The following is a 13,037-nucleotide window of genomic DNA, read 5'->3' as shown; positions in this document are numbered from 1 at the left end:
CATAAAATATAGTGTAGTTCATAATGTTCATTTTTGTGAAGGTAAATGTTGTTACATATACTCAGCTTTGGTTATGTGACTCTAAGCATACATGATTTAGAGTTCTCTCAAAGCTTTCAGAAGTTACAGAAACCACTATTAAGGCAGCCCAAAGGAAGGTCTGTATACCATATCCTAACATCCAATTGTCAGTTTTTTCTCCTTACAGCAGTTTAGGAGCTCATTCACTCATTTTACCTGTGGGATTCCAGGGCAGATGTTGTCTTCTTAAAACTAGAGATCCTAGCACCAGGCCAAAAGGTATTGCTATGAACTGGAACTGCTATGCTTCTAGCACAAATCTGAAATACTTTCTTGTTTTTAGATATGTCTGCATAGATGTAAATAATAATGTGATACTGTGCTCTATAATGTCAGAGAACAAGATTTGATTTCTGTCCCCAATCTAGCATGAACAGTGTACTGGCATCCTTTGGTGGGGTAGAGTGTTGTTTATGTCAATCAGCAACCCCCTTACCAGTTGAAAAGAATGACAGTGTCTAGGTCCAAAGCAGTCTTATGCAGTCCTCATCTTAAATGAGGATGATCACAGCTTGGGATCTTAAGGCTGTGCATGTGTGAAATAGGTTTAAAGTTTGGGCAAAATAGGGAGAAACCTCTTGGGATTTCAGTTAGGAATGTTACAGATCCATGGAGACAGCATGTATAAGTACCCTGAGTAATTACCACTCTGCTGGATCCACAATTACTGTGTGTCATTATGATGAACTAGGACAGTTGCATCTGACCATTGCAGCCTGAACATACTGTTTCAAAAAGGTCAGTTGGCCCCAACCATGCAGGGCTGCCCAGAGGATTCTGGAGGCCTGGGGCAAAGCAATTTCGGGGACCCCTTCCATAAAAAAAATGTTGCAATGCTATAGAATACTATATTCTCGTGGGGGCCCCTGCGGGGCCTGGGGCAAATTGCCCCACTTGCCCCCCCCTCTGGGCAGCCCTGCAACCATGCTTTGTGGCAGGTTCTCTGCCCTGTTGTGCTCCCATTATGCTACTCGAGCAGCACAGACACAGCAGAAGCCCACCCCCAAGTCTCTTGCAAGGAGTTCCCACTGTGGGGGAATCTCCAATGTGCATAGAGCTCTTATGCCTCCCCCATGGCCCTTGGTGCATAGGATGTGTCGGGTGGAGAAGAGGAGTATCTTGAGCATGCTACTCTCTGGCTCATGGTCTCTTGCGGATTGTAGCTAGCTTGCACAATTTGAACAATCTCTAGCTCTAACCTGAGCTGGATAATAGGATCAGGGAGCTAAAACTGGTGGTTGATTCTCCTCTTTTAGGCTATAATTTGGTAACTGTAGAGGAGAAGGGGGCCATCCTTTGCTAGGTGCTTCCCTAGACTCTGGGAGAGCCAGTTGAGCACCTATCCTGCTGTCTTAGGGGCTCCCACAGCTTGGTAGGGAACCCATCTAGCTCTTCCTTGTAGCAATATGGCTGATTCAAACATTTCAGATAAAAAATTATAATTCACAGAAAATATTTTTAATTCATAATTAAATACAAATCTTAACAGAGTTGCCCTCAGGGCAACTTGGAATCTTGAGAGTCAAACGTTGGACACCATTGTACTTAGTAGCTGCCCAAACGAGTATGAGACCAAAATATTCAGTGCAGAATGCTTTACTTTTTGGGTAAATAGTCTGAAAAATACAAAAATGGTAGGAACAGTCACTCTAAGCCTGATCTGAGCCAGTGACTTAGATGTAAGGATCTGTGTCCAGTTCCCCCTCAGAATGAATTTTTCTTTTATTATGAGAACCTTAAATTCAGGTCTAGAGCACGTAACTGATTCTTTGATTTCTTCTGTATTAGCTTTATGATGGTTCTAAATTTCAGCTTTAGGGAGAAATTTTACCAAAATTCTGATATTCAGCTTTAGCCAAATATTCCAACAATGTTTTAAAAGCCAAATTATGACTGTAGCCCACAGGAGTCTGAGATTCCAAGTCCCAAATGATTCATGTATCTGCATGATATTTTGGCATGTTCAATCCTAGTCTCTTATGGGCTGCTGGAAAAAACAGGTCTTTCAGGCCAGAAAATCCTGCAGCCCATGCAGGGGCTGGCGAAGGAGACTGGCTATCCCAGAAGATTCCTTAGGCTCTCCAGGAATCTATCTTTGGGAGCATGGAGTAGCAATGGAATTGGGGTAGTGGATCTTGAGGAAACTTCATGCTCTCAGAGGCTTATCTCTCTAAGTGTGAGCAGTGGATAGGGGTTTTAGAAAAGTGTGGTAGGATGGGTCCTGGAAGGAAAGCAATAGGAGGAGTGCTGGGGGGGGGGGGGAAGGGCAAGAGAGATACAGAAGAAGAGGAAAAAAATAACAAAAAGGAAGGGGGAGGGGAAATCAAACAGGACATAAAAAGGAAAATGGATTTTTATAGAGAAAAAATAGAAGTGAGAGATGAAGAGAGACAATCAGTTTCAAGTTTAGTAATTTATTCTTATCTTTACCTAAAACACCATTTACAGTTATCACATGAACACTAAAATTAAGCATTTGATATGCACCTAAAGGCAGCACCATCAATAACATTTATTCCACCTTACCTTTGGAGATATTGGGCAAATTGCACTGTTCTTCAGGAAGGAGATAACAAGTTGGCAGAACCTTTCCTTATAATAATTTTGTAACATCCGTTTGAGATGGATTTTTTTGAATTCCTTAAAAGAAATCTTCAGATAATGCCTAATACCCAGTTATTGGAAATGTTTGGTAGCCTATGAGGTGCCAATGTTAGCATACAAGTACTTCCTCTGAGGCAGACTAGAAAATAACTTGAATACCACAGGGATGTGTACCTTTGTACATGTATATAAGAACACAGATTAGGCTTTATTCCCTAAACAAGCACATACACATCATGTAAACAGAGGTTTTATTGTTTGAAGGACTTGTATCAGACAGTATCTGGAATCTGACAGTAGATATTTATGTGAAGAGACTCTAGTTTTTGCTGTTTGTATTTTTTAAAATCAACCCATCTGCTATAAACTGTTTTGACAAGAACTGTCTTTCTTATCTCAAGTCACTGTGAACTATGGAGAAAAGAAGGTGGTATAGGTGACACTTGGGTGTTGGATTTCAGTTTGGTTGTATTCTTTCATCTTTGTCTTTTCTCTGAAGAGGTTACCCATTGCTGCAATGCACCTATATTGATAGGGCACGTGTTCTTGTTGGAAAATGGCCAGGCTTTGAAAGGGAAAATGAAATCATTATGAGAGCTGCAGGTGTTAAGGTGTTCTTTGTAAATTATCCTAAGTCCCGCTTAATTCTTTCTCACCAACTGGAAGTCATTGAGACCCTGATAGACATAGGCTGAGGAAAAGCCTTTCTGCTTAAATTCAGAGCCCAAGAAAACTTGCCCTTTTTTAAGATAAAGATAGAGCCAGCAGGTGTTACCAACAATGTTATTCATGGCTGTTGCCTCTACCCTGGGTTGCAGAAATTTCTGAAAGCTTTGAGTACCAGTCCAAAATGTTATAGACTATTTGAGCCAAACATATAACTTTATGCACAGATTATTTCCTTCTGAGTATACTAATTATAGGTAAGTAATTTATTATCTGCTAATGGTACATGTTTTTTTTTAAAAATGCATGTTACTATTTTAGTAATACCTAATACATTGGATATTGAAAAGGAGACAGTACAGGAAAAATAGTTGTCTTTGGATTCCATTGCCTGCTCTCAGTTGTGTGCTGAACTGCTGAATTAGAGTCCTGATTTAGGCATAGCTTGAATGGGCGGGAACAAACATATTGGTTTCAAGACCCACATGACAAGCTGAGTTTCTGGTGGGGAGGTGATGGGAGAGAAATGTTAACAATATTTGTTGCTGTTCATCATTCCCTGTTTGACTGCTGTGTAGAATATCCTAAGTGCTGAGTCTTGCTGCTCTTGGCAGTTAAGGGGCTGCTGCTTTATTTGGCTGGGTGGAAGAAATTACTCAACACAGTTTTTTAAATTCCAAGCCTTTCATCAAACAGTTAGAACTTAGTATAGCAACGCGGCATGCTCAAAGATTTTCGGTGGATTGAACTAAAAGATTAAAAAAATAAACTCTTAATGAGTAAATGAATTTATAATCTTAGGCAGTAGTTTCCTGTCATCCATATGTGTATGGCTTAGTAAATGACTGTAGAGTGAGTCACGTAAAAGGCAAGACCAGAAGTCAAAATTAGTATATTCTCATTGACAGTAGAACCTGCAGTGAAAGAAAACTGTTCTATTAGAAAATGCTGTTGAAAAAAATAAAAAACTACTACCCCCCTCCCTATTTATATTGTTAGGCCATCTGAAAATTATTGACTGGCATAAACATTGCACTATTTTTTATCTGTAACTATCTGAGTCAGGTAAAGCCCAGTAGGGATGACAAGCCATTAAGACATTCATAGAACATTAGAGAGGGTGTCTTTCCTGGACTGCTCTTGCTGTAATATTTCAGGTGTGCATCAGCTCACAGTGCCAGGACACACACAAGAGAAGCAGGTTGTGGGTTGACTGTCATGGGCTCCCCTGGAAAGATTTTATGGACTGTAGGGAGAATCAAATATTCCCCACAGAAGATCCTAAAACCAGACAGAAGCATGGGCGGTATGTATAAGAGGCTTGAGGAGGCTAACACTCCCACAAAATAAAAAAGGCTGGCCATGCAGGGCGCAAATACTGGATGTGGCTCACCTTCACTTTTTTCCTGCCTTAAGGGAAAGCGATGAGGGGAGTGGGAAGTGGAGCGAGCGGTGGGCAGGATCTCGGGGCAAGAGGCAGCGTGAGGGCAGGGCCTTGGGGGAAGGAGTGGGGTGGGGTGGGGCCTCAGGGTGGAGGGGTAGGGCAGGGAGTGGGGCCACAGTCTGCATGTCGGTGGCCCCCCACTTGTAGGGTGCTTCCAGCAATCCTGGAGTAGCCTTCCCAAACGAAACACATATGTCACCTATGGACAGAAGGGGTCACATGTATGTGGTTTCCTTACAGGCATAACTAGAGGAATTGATAAGGACACCTTGTGGAAAGAAAAGATGTCAGCGGGTAGGAAGTGATCGAGTTCCATGGGACTCCTTAGGTACAGGGAAGTTAGCCATTGATCTCCCCCTCTCCTCCCCCCCCCCCCCCCCCGATGTTGTTTTTGCTTGGCTGCCCTGCAACCGAGGAAATTTGTAACAGACAGTAAAACTCTCAGCATTGTAGAAAGCTTTTGGCATGAGTCATTCTGCTGAGGATAAAATATAATTGGTTCTTTCTACAGTATGTGTTCTCATAGTGATTACACAAATTACAGTAACACACACTTGAACAGATAGGTACTGAAACAAAATCTCCTCTAAGATAAATCACATTGATTAATTCAGTTTGAAAAGTCTAAATCAGTGGTATGACTAAATTATAAGCATAGCAAGAAAAATGAGTAGTCTGATTAAAAATCTCCTCATCAGTTTTTTCATTTTGCTCAAGTTATATCATAATAATATTTTGTTTAAAGCTTGTATAATTCATTTGTTTTTCCTTTTCCCATTAGGAATTCCTACAAACCACAGTAAGCCTACTGGTTACTCATTAAGGGTAGATAATACAGTTCCATTGGTGACACAGGCCCCTACCTTACAGCCACTACAGATACAAGCAGGAGTCCTGTCTCAGGTTGGTTCATTTAGAATTGTGTATTTTAAAAATGGCTATTACAAATTTTATATTACTAGGCACTTAAGAAAACTTATATTTGTAAACATTACATTTGATATGTCCTTAAAGTGTCCCATTTCAATCACTGTTTTGTATTTATGCTGAGTTTTAAGAAGCTAATATAAATACTGGTCATTTGCCACTTAATGAAATCTGCTTTACTTCACAACAGCCATGGTCTAATCGAACTCAGCAAATATTGATTCCTGCTTGGCAACAAATAACACCTGTGGCTCCTTCTACTGCAACTCTAGCCTCTGATCCAGTGGCTGGTCCACAAAGATTTGGAGACTGGGGGTAGGTCCAAAAAATTTTGTACACCTTTTTTTAGGACTTTTGCATAACAAAGAATATGGATTTGAGTTGAAGAGTTTACAGCTAATAACTTCCCTCTTCTCTCCTTAGGAAAGTGATTCCTCATGGCAGCCATTACAATTCACTGATGCCACAGCCTCTCTTAAATCAAATAACTTTGTCTGCCACTCAGCCAATTAGTGTGGGCATTGCACATGTTGTCTGGCCACAGCCTGCAGCTACCAAGAGAAATAAACTGTGCCAGAACAGGTTGGTAAAATGGTATTATTTTTATTTGGTGTAGATTTTGATATCATTGCTTCACAACCTTTGTACAGTGGATAAGGGGGATATGAATAATGCATGCTCACTAAGGTCATTGACTGTACGCAAACTGTCCTGTTGCCCCTTTTGAAAATAAACACCTAGCTAGCTGCCATATCAATTTCTCTGAAGTATTTTGGTAAATAGGATGGGAGACATGAAATGGAAATAAACTTTTTTTACCTTTGATCTACTCTCTGCCTGTGATACTAGCAGCTTTGTCTACATATGTGCTTAAATAGCCTTTGGCAAGGGTTTAAAAATATATTGAGAGAGTCCCAATTAGATGCTCCTAAATCTGTGTGCATGAGGACTCATCAGGTTCAAAGAATTAAAAATAAATAGAAGTTACATAATAGTGGTCATAATATGGCTAGACTAGTATTAAGAATAGTCTTTCTTTTGCTGGCAGCGAGAAACTCTTTAGCTGCTCACTGGAGAAAATGTGCCCCATCACTACAGAAGTGGTTTGTATAGGTATGGGATGTTTTAGTAATGGAGAAACCAAGGCTATGAAGAACAATTATGGTAGTGGTTGTACTACTGGACTCCTTTTCTAGTGTTTGCTAAGACAAGGTGTCATCCAAAGCCCATTGATGTCAGTGAGAAGCTTTCCAATGAATCAGGACTGAAATATCTGTAGTGTCCAAGCTAGCATTTCTTCATTCCTTCTTTCCTTTATAAGAGAATGGTGCTTTCAGCATATTGTATTCCATTTCACTGGTAAACCCAGCCTCGTACCTTATGTTGCTGCATCCAGAACAATCCTATTTGGCTATTTGCAATACTTACCTGGAAAATTTGCCATCATTGTTATGGAATTCCACATACGCAATATATTTACCTGCATCTTCACTGCTTTACATTTTACTGTTTATTTTTATTCATGGATGTATAATGATGATGTTTTAGTCTACTTGCCTTTTTTAAGTTGTGGGGAGAAGAATAGAATTAAGTTTTTAAGTATGTTACAAAGATTCTACTAACTGTCTAATAAGGTGTCTTCTTCACAGGAGTAATGTGCTACAAAATACCAATATCCAAAATTCAGCATTTATATCTCCAAAGATAATTAATGTGAAGGCTGTCAAGAGAGTAAGTTGTATAGAAGCACAGGACAATCATAACTCAGAAGGACAGGAGAGGAACTGTTGCAAAACATCTGTCAGGCAGGACCCTGATTCATCTGTTTCAAACAAACAGCGCCAGGCTATCATCATTGCAGATTCTCCAAGTCCAGCAGTCAGTGTGATCACCATCAGTAGTGATACAGATGAAGACGATACAGGACAAAGACATTCACTAAGAGAGTAAGCTTATAAATAAGTCTAGTTTTATTAAACTGTTATCTATACTAAGAAATGTGTGCAGCGATTACAGCAATATTCTCTAGTTCAGCTACTATGTGTAGTCAGTATTTGATTTTAGACACAATGGCAGTTAATATGCTTCCGACTTTTTGGTAGAAAAGGCAACTCCATGGCAGTATCCTGTTTGGGAACTGAAGGCTACTTGTAAAATTCTGCTTTGCATGGCTATGCAAGCAGTGCATTCATAACAGGGACTGACTGTTTAGAATTCTTTTTATAATAGTAGATGAGTTGTTAAAGTTTGAAAATTGACTACTCTTAGGTATAGCATGTTTGATTTTATTTCTTAATATTGGCTTGCACTGTTCATACGTACCCTCCTCTGTAGCATTACATGTATCTGTGTATGAAATTGGATGTTGAGTATAGGCAATAGAAATTCCATCCTAAAATGATTTTTCTCTAATAAGTTATGAAATAAATTATTCCATATTAAATTACTGTGAATCAAAGAAAAGATGTCATTTTTGTTTGAATGCACTTACATTCCTTACGGCTGTGAATTAGGGGCTTTTCCTTAAACGTAAGTTTGAGGAAGTCTAATGTCATCTGATTGTTCAGGCTGTGATTCTGAAACTGGTAAACAGGCAAGTAGAAGATAAAAATTTAGAGCCATCTCTTCAAAATATGATTGTAGTATGTGTACAGTTTTTTATGTAAAATTAATTCTTCATATAATTTTTGCACATTGCTTGTGCACACAAACCATAGATTCAACATATAAAATACTCACTTCCATGTGTAAATTGAGTGCAAATAAGGTTTGTATGTATACCAGCATTTATGTTCAGTAGCGGTAGTTAGGCTTGGCAGTATTTGGGGTTTGGGTTTTTTTTTGTGCAAGTTTTGACAATATAGATTTTTATCATCCCCCCAGTTTTTAACTATTTTTCTTTTTACACTTGCGGGGAGTTAAGGGGGGGTAGGGTTGGGGTTAGTGCAGCACTGATAGTGGGACTGCAGGGAGCTCTCTGCCTGGCCAAGGGGCCAAAGACACCCAGGTGCAAGGTGCATGGAGGCTGCAGTCTTGGCCCGGCAGAGTAGAGACTGCTGCAAGTTGGACAATGAGCCTCTGGCTTTGGGGGAGGCCACCCTGTTACTGACCATTCCTGCCTGCGGATGGCCCCTGCACTCCTGGCTGGTGAGCGAGTGGGGCTGTGACAGTGGAGCTCCAAATTCCCTGCACAGTCGCAGGGCTGGCAACACCAGATTCATGGAGGCACAAGGTCAGGGGAAGTCTGTGGCCCTGGTGGGTCAAAGCAGAGACCTCCAGCAAGGGCCGCGAGGAGAAGGACGAGCCTACGGCCGTGGGGAAGGCCACCCCATTACTGAATGGTTCCTATCCACAGACAGAGATATGCAGCAGCAGATTGGCCTCCCCCAGGGCTGGGGGCTTGTCCTCCTGCTCACAACCCTGGCTGGGGGAGAGGGTCTTTGCTCTGACCCATCAGGTCAACAGCCTTCCTTACGCATTCCGCCTGCCAGGATCTGATGTTGCCAGACCCATGGCTGTCCAAGAAGCCCTCTGCAATTCTGCTGTCATGGGCCCACTCGCTCACTCTTGCGACAGCGGGGTTGCAGATGGCTCTGTGCGCTGCCGCAGGGCCAGTGACATCCAATCCTTACCAAAGGATATTTTTTGTTGTTGGTTTCAGTGTCAGCTGAAATCGATGTTTACCAACATCTATCCATTTAAATCAAATCCTGCCAAGCCTAGTGATAGTGTACAGCAAATTGAATATGTAGGCACTCGTGTGTGTATGTGTGTGTGTTTATATACACACACATTTGGTTGATGTTTTTCAAGGCAGTTCAGGATGCCACACAGCTCAAATTAATTCTAATAGAAGATATGTGACTAAATACCCTGGACTGCTTTAAAAATCTTTTTCATGCTTGCATCCACACTTTCCCCACTTATGCCACATTTCATTTTCATTGCATGTTGTGGGGATTGTGAAAAGAATCAGCTACTTCTATGGCAGAGATGGTACAGAGGTGTTTTTTTTTTTTTTTTTATAAATTACCTAGGGCCATAGCCTACAGTTCTTCGTAAAACAAACCCGTGAAGCCAGCAGAAGACTTACTTGAGTAAAGACTGCAAGATTTGGTCTGGGCTATGGCCAGTTTTTTTTTTTACTTTGACTGCCTAAGGTTCCTAATTCATATTTAGGCACCAAAATTAAAATGGTGTTGTGTATCTGCAGGAATACCTGAATTGGTATTCATAAATTCTGAACTTTAAATTTTTTGAACTTAAGTGCCTACATATGGATTCAGGAGCCTTACTTTAGGCTTCAGAGTTTAAAAATTTAGGTAAAAATTTCCAAAGGGACCCCAAAAAACTTTAGCTTGTGTATGAGTGGAACAATAAGCAGGAATAAAAATCATTGCTTTTTATCTTTTGGGTGATAGGCCCCATTCCCTTTACAGTGTAATACTAAATAACATATTAAAGATCTGTCTCTATTTAAGGTTAGCTGTGTGTAAAAGGAATGAATGACATGCCAAATGACAGGTAGTATTTATTTTTGTCTTAATTTTTTTGCTTTGTTTCAGATGTAAAGGTAGCCTAGATTGTGAAGCCTGCCAGAGCACTATGAATATTGACCGTGTATGTTCGTTAAGCAGCCCTGACAGCACTTTGAGCACCAGCTCCTCTGGCCAGTCTAGTCCATCCCCTTGCAAAAGACCCAACAGGTAAAAAGTTATGTTATTTCCAGTATACAGTGGAAGCCTGCTTTTAGTGAAACTCCTGACATTTTTAGTTCATTGTATTTTACATCGCCAGATTTCTCTCTCTTTCACAGGCTAACTTATGTTTTGAAAAAATTATATCATTCTAAGAGATGTATATGTATGTTAATGATATATATTATTTATATACCATAGCTAGTTTATTAATTGTTCCTGATAAATTGTGTTCATCTCATTGAATGGCTTCATGGTGTTGAACTGAATGGCAGTAATTCATACAGTGTGTTTAAAAAAAAAATATACACAAAAAACTCCATTAGAAGAACATTGATTGCAAAGTCAAGCACTCAAAAGTTGGGAAATGCCATAATTAAGCAACCTTAATTCAGCCCTTTGTGCACATCCATTATAATACAGTCTTTAATTACGTGATCACATACTGTTTTTTCCATAGTACCTCACTCATGCAGTGCACAGAATGGATGGTGCTCAATTAGTGAGGAGCTACTGAATATTTTGTTTTCTTGTTCAGTGTTTGGCCCCATGCCTTCCTTACTTCACTATTTAAACCCTGCGCTGAAGACAAAATTATTAATTTCTTCATGGCCCCTTCTGTGACACTCATCGCTATGGTATCTGAATGTTTCACAAACATTAGTTTATGTTCATAACACCCCTATGAGATAAGGAGATGGTATACAAGGTCAAAAGTTTCCACTGATTTTGGGTGCCTGGATTGATACCTAGGTCCTGACTTTTTCAAAGTACTTAGCATTATAGAGCACTTTATATGTTCAAAACACAGTTCTCACTGATTTAGCTGCAGCTGTCAGTGGTGCTCAGCAGTTCTGCAAATCAGACCCCAGGGTCTCCAGTCAGGTACCCAGAAAACAAGAAACATGCATTTAGTGACCACCTGTGAAAAGTTTGGTTTAAGTGACTTGCCTATCCTTGTGTAGGAATTATGTAGTAGAGGCAGGGATAGAATCGTTTTCCAGGGCAGCATTCAACAGCCTTAACCATGAGACCATTCTTTCTTTGCCTGCAATCCCCTGCCTCATCCCACACCTCATTCCTCTTATATACACCTTCTGACTTCCACAACAAATGATACAGGGGGCCTGCAGACAACAGCCTCATTTGCTATGCAACTCTGATGCACTCCTGGAGTGTGCTCCATCCTGTATGCTGAATGAGCTGGGTGTTGGGGGTGCGGAGGGGGACGGGGGGGCAGAGTGATCATGTAATTAAAAAACATCTCATAATGCACACACACAAGGGAACAGAATTAAGGTTAGGAATTGCTCAGGTATTTAAAGTTAAGCATGTATTTAAGTTCTTTGCCAGATCAGTGCCTTACTCTGTAAATCGGCATTCTCATGTTTTCCTAGACAACGACTTAAAAAGAAATGATCTTGTGCACATCTCCTCTCAGTGATGAATACATCCAGCTACCATGCATACCATGCTATATACCAGCTACTATGGGTGCTATATGAGCACCTAGATTAATTTACTCACAATCCCTTACCACTTATTTAGATTGTACAGCTCTTTGAGGCAGAGAATGTCTCCTACCATGTATTGGCACAGTGCCTTGCACAGTGGGGCTCCAAATGCATTTGGGGACTCAAGGCACCACTGTAGTATAAATATTTGTGTGAATTTTTACATTTACAGTTAAGATTTAAAACAAAATTAGTTTCCTTTCCCCAATGTCTCACTGCTTGATCTCCCCTTCTCTCCACGAAGTACACTGCTACCTCGATATAACGCAACCCGATATAACACGAATTTGGATATAACGCGGTAAAGCAGTGCTCCGGGGGGGGAGGGGAGTGGGAGGGGCCGGGGCTGCACGCTCCGGCGGATCAAAGCAAGTTCAATATAACGCGATTTCACCTATAACACAGTAAGATTTTTTGGCTCCTGAGGACAGCGTTATATCGAGGTAGAGGTGTACCTGGCTTTGATTCCACTGTTGGTTGTGGTCTTGCTTAGCCGTTCCTGGGTCTTGTCCTCCTGACACTTCTCTAATTGGCATCTCTAACCCCTTTTCACCCTCACACATGCATTTTGGTTTCAGTAAGCAGTAGATGTCATTATAGAGGTTGGCATTTCCACCTCCTCTTCTTACCAGCTGTTTCAAGAGGAACATTTTTTAAAGAAGAGGGGTATGCATCAGTTGATCAGCATATACTCCATGGCCCACCAGCAAATGTTTTATAGCAGTGGTTCTCAAACTTTTTTTTTTCACGGACGACTTGAAAATTGCTGAGAGTCTCAGTGGACTACTTCATGATCTTTCCAAATATTGTTTGTACCATTAGCTAACTATTGTAAAGTGCTTTGGATAAAAGCGCTATATAAAAAAAATTAATAAACGTTTTTTTGTTCTACAAATAAAAGCACACAACTCATATTTTCATATCAATAGTCTTACCTTTTTAATGCGATGATGTGCCCTCTCTCCCCCTCCACAGCAGCCACAGAGCTGGGGCTGGGAAGGAGGGCCGTCTCTCCCTGGCAGCCGCAACCCTGGAGCTGGGAAAGTCACCTCTTTCTCTGGCTGCCGCAGCCCTGCACATCCCAAATTCCCCCCCCCCCCCCCC

At 40.8% G+C, this 13,037-nt stretch overlaps 1 protein-coding gene across 5 annotated transcripts in view; it reads left to right on the top strand.

The window, feature by feature from the left end:
* HIPK3 (homeodomain interacting protein kinase 3) overlaps positions 1-13,037 on the top strand; it is a 150,311-nt gene that overhangs the window by 119,870 nt on the left and 17,404 nt on the right. For 4 of the 5 annotated variants that reach the window (XM_024211461.2, XM_024211462.2, XM_024211464.1 and 1 more), the window contains 6 exons: positions 193-300; positions 5,577-5,698; positions 5,913-6,037; positions 6,146-6,304; positions 7,372-7,668; positions 10,288-10,428. In XM_024211461.2, the coding sequence (XP_024067229.1) occupies positions 193-300; positions 5,577-5,698; positions 5,913-6,037; positions 6,146-6,304; positions 7,372-7,668; positions 10,288-10,428 (952 nt within the window). The remainder of the gene's footprint in view (positions 1-192; positions 301-5,576; positions 5,699-5,912; positions 6,038-6,145; positions 6,305-7,371; positions 7,669-10,287; positions 10,429-13,037) is intronic. The other variant, XM_024211466.2, reaches the window with a different exon arrangement.

The sequence above is a fragment of the Terrapene carolina genome, unplaced genomic scaffold (assembly GCF_002925995.2).
Source record: "Terrapene carolina triunguis isolate 2854851 unplaced genomic scaffold, T_m_triunguis-2.0 Scaffold96, whole genome shotgun sequence".
Taxonomy (NCBI): domain Eukaryota; kingdom Metazoa; phylum Chordata; order Testudines; family Emydidae; genus Terrapene; species Terrapene triunguis.
The sequence above is the reverse complement of the archived record's forward strand: the minus strand, read 5'-3'. Positions and strand labels throughout refer to the sequence as shown.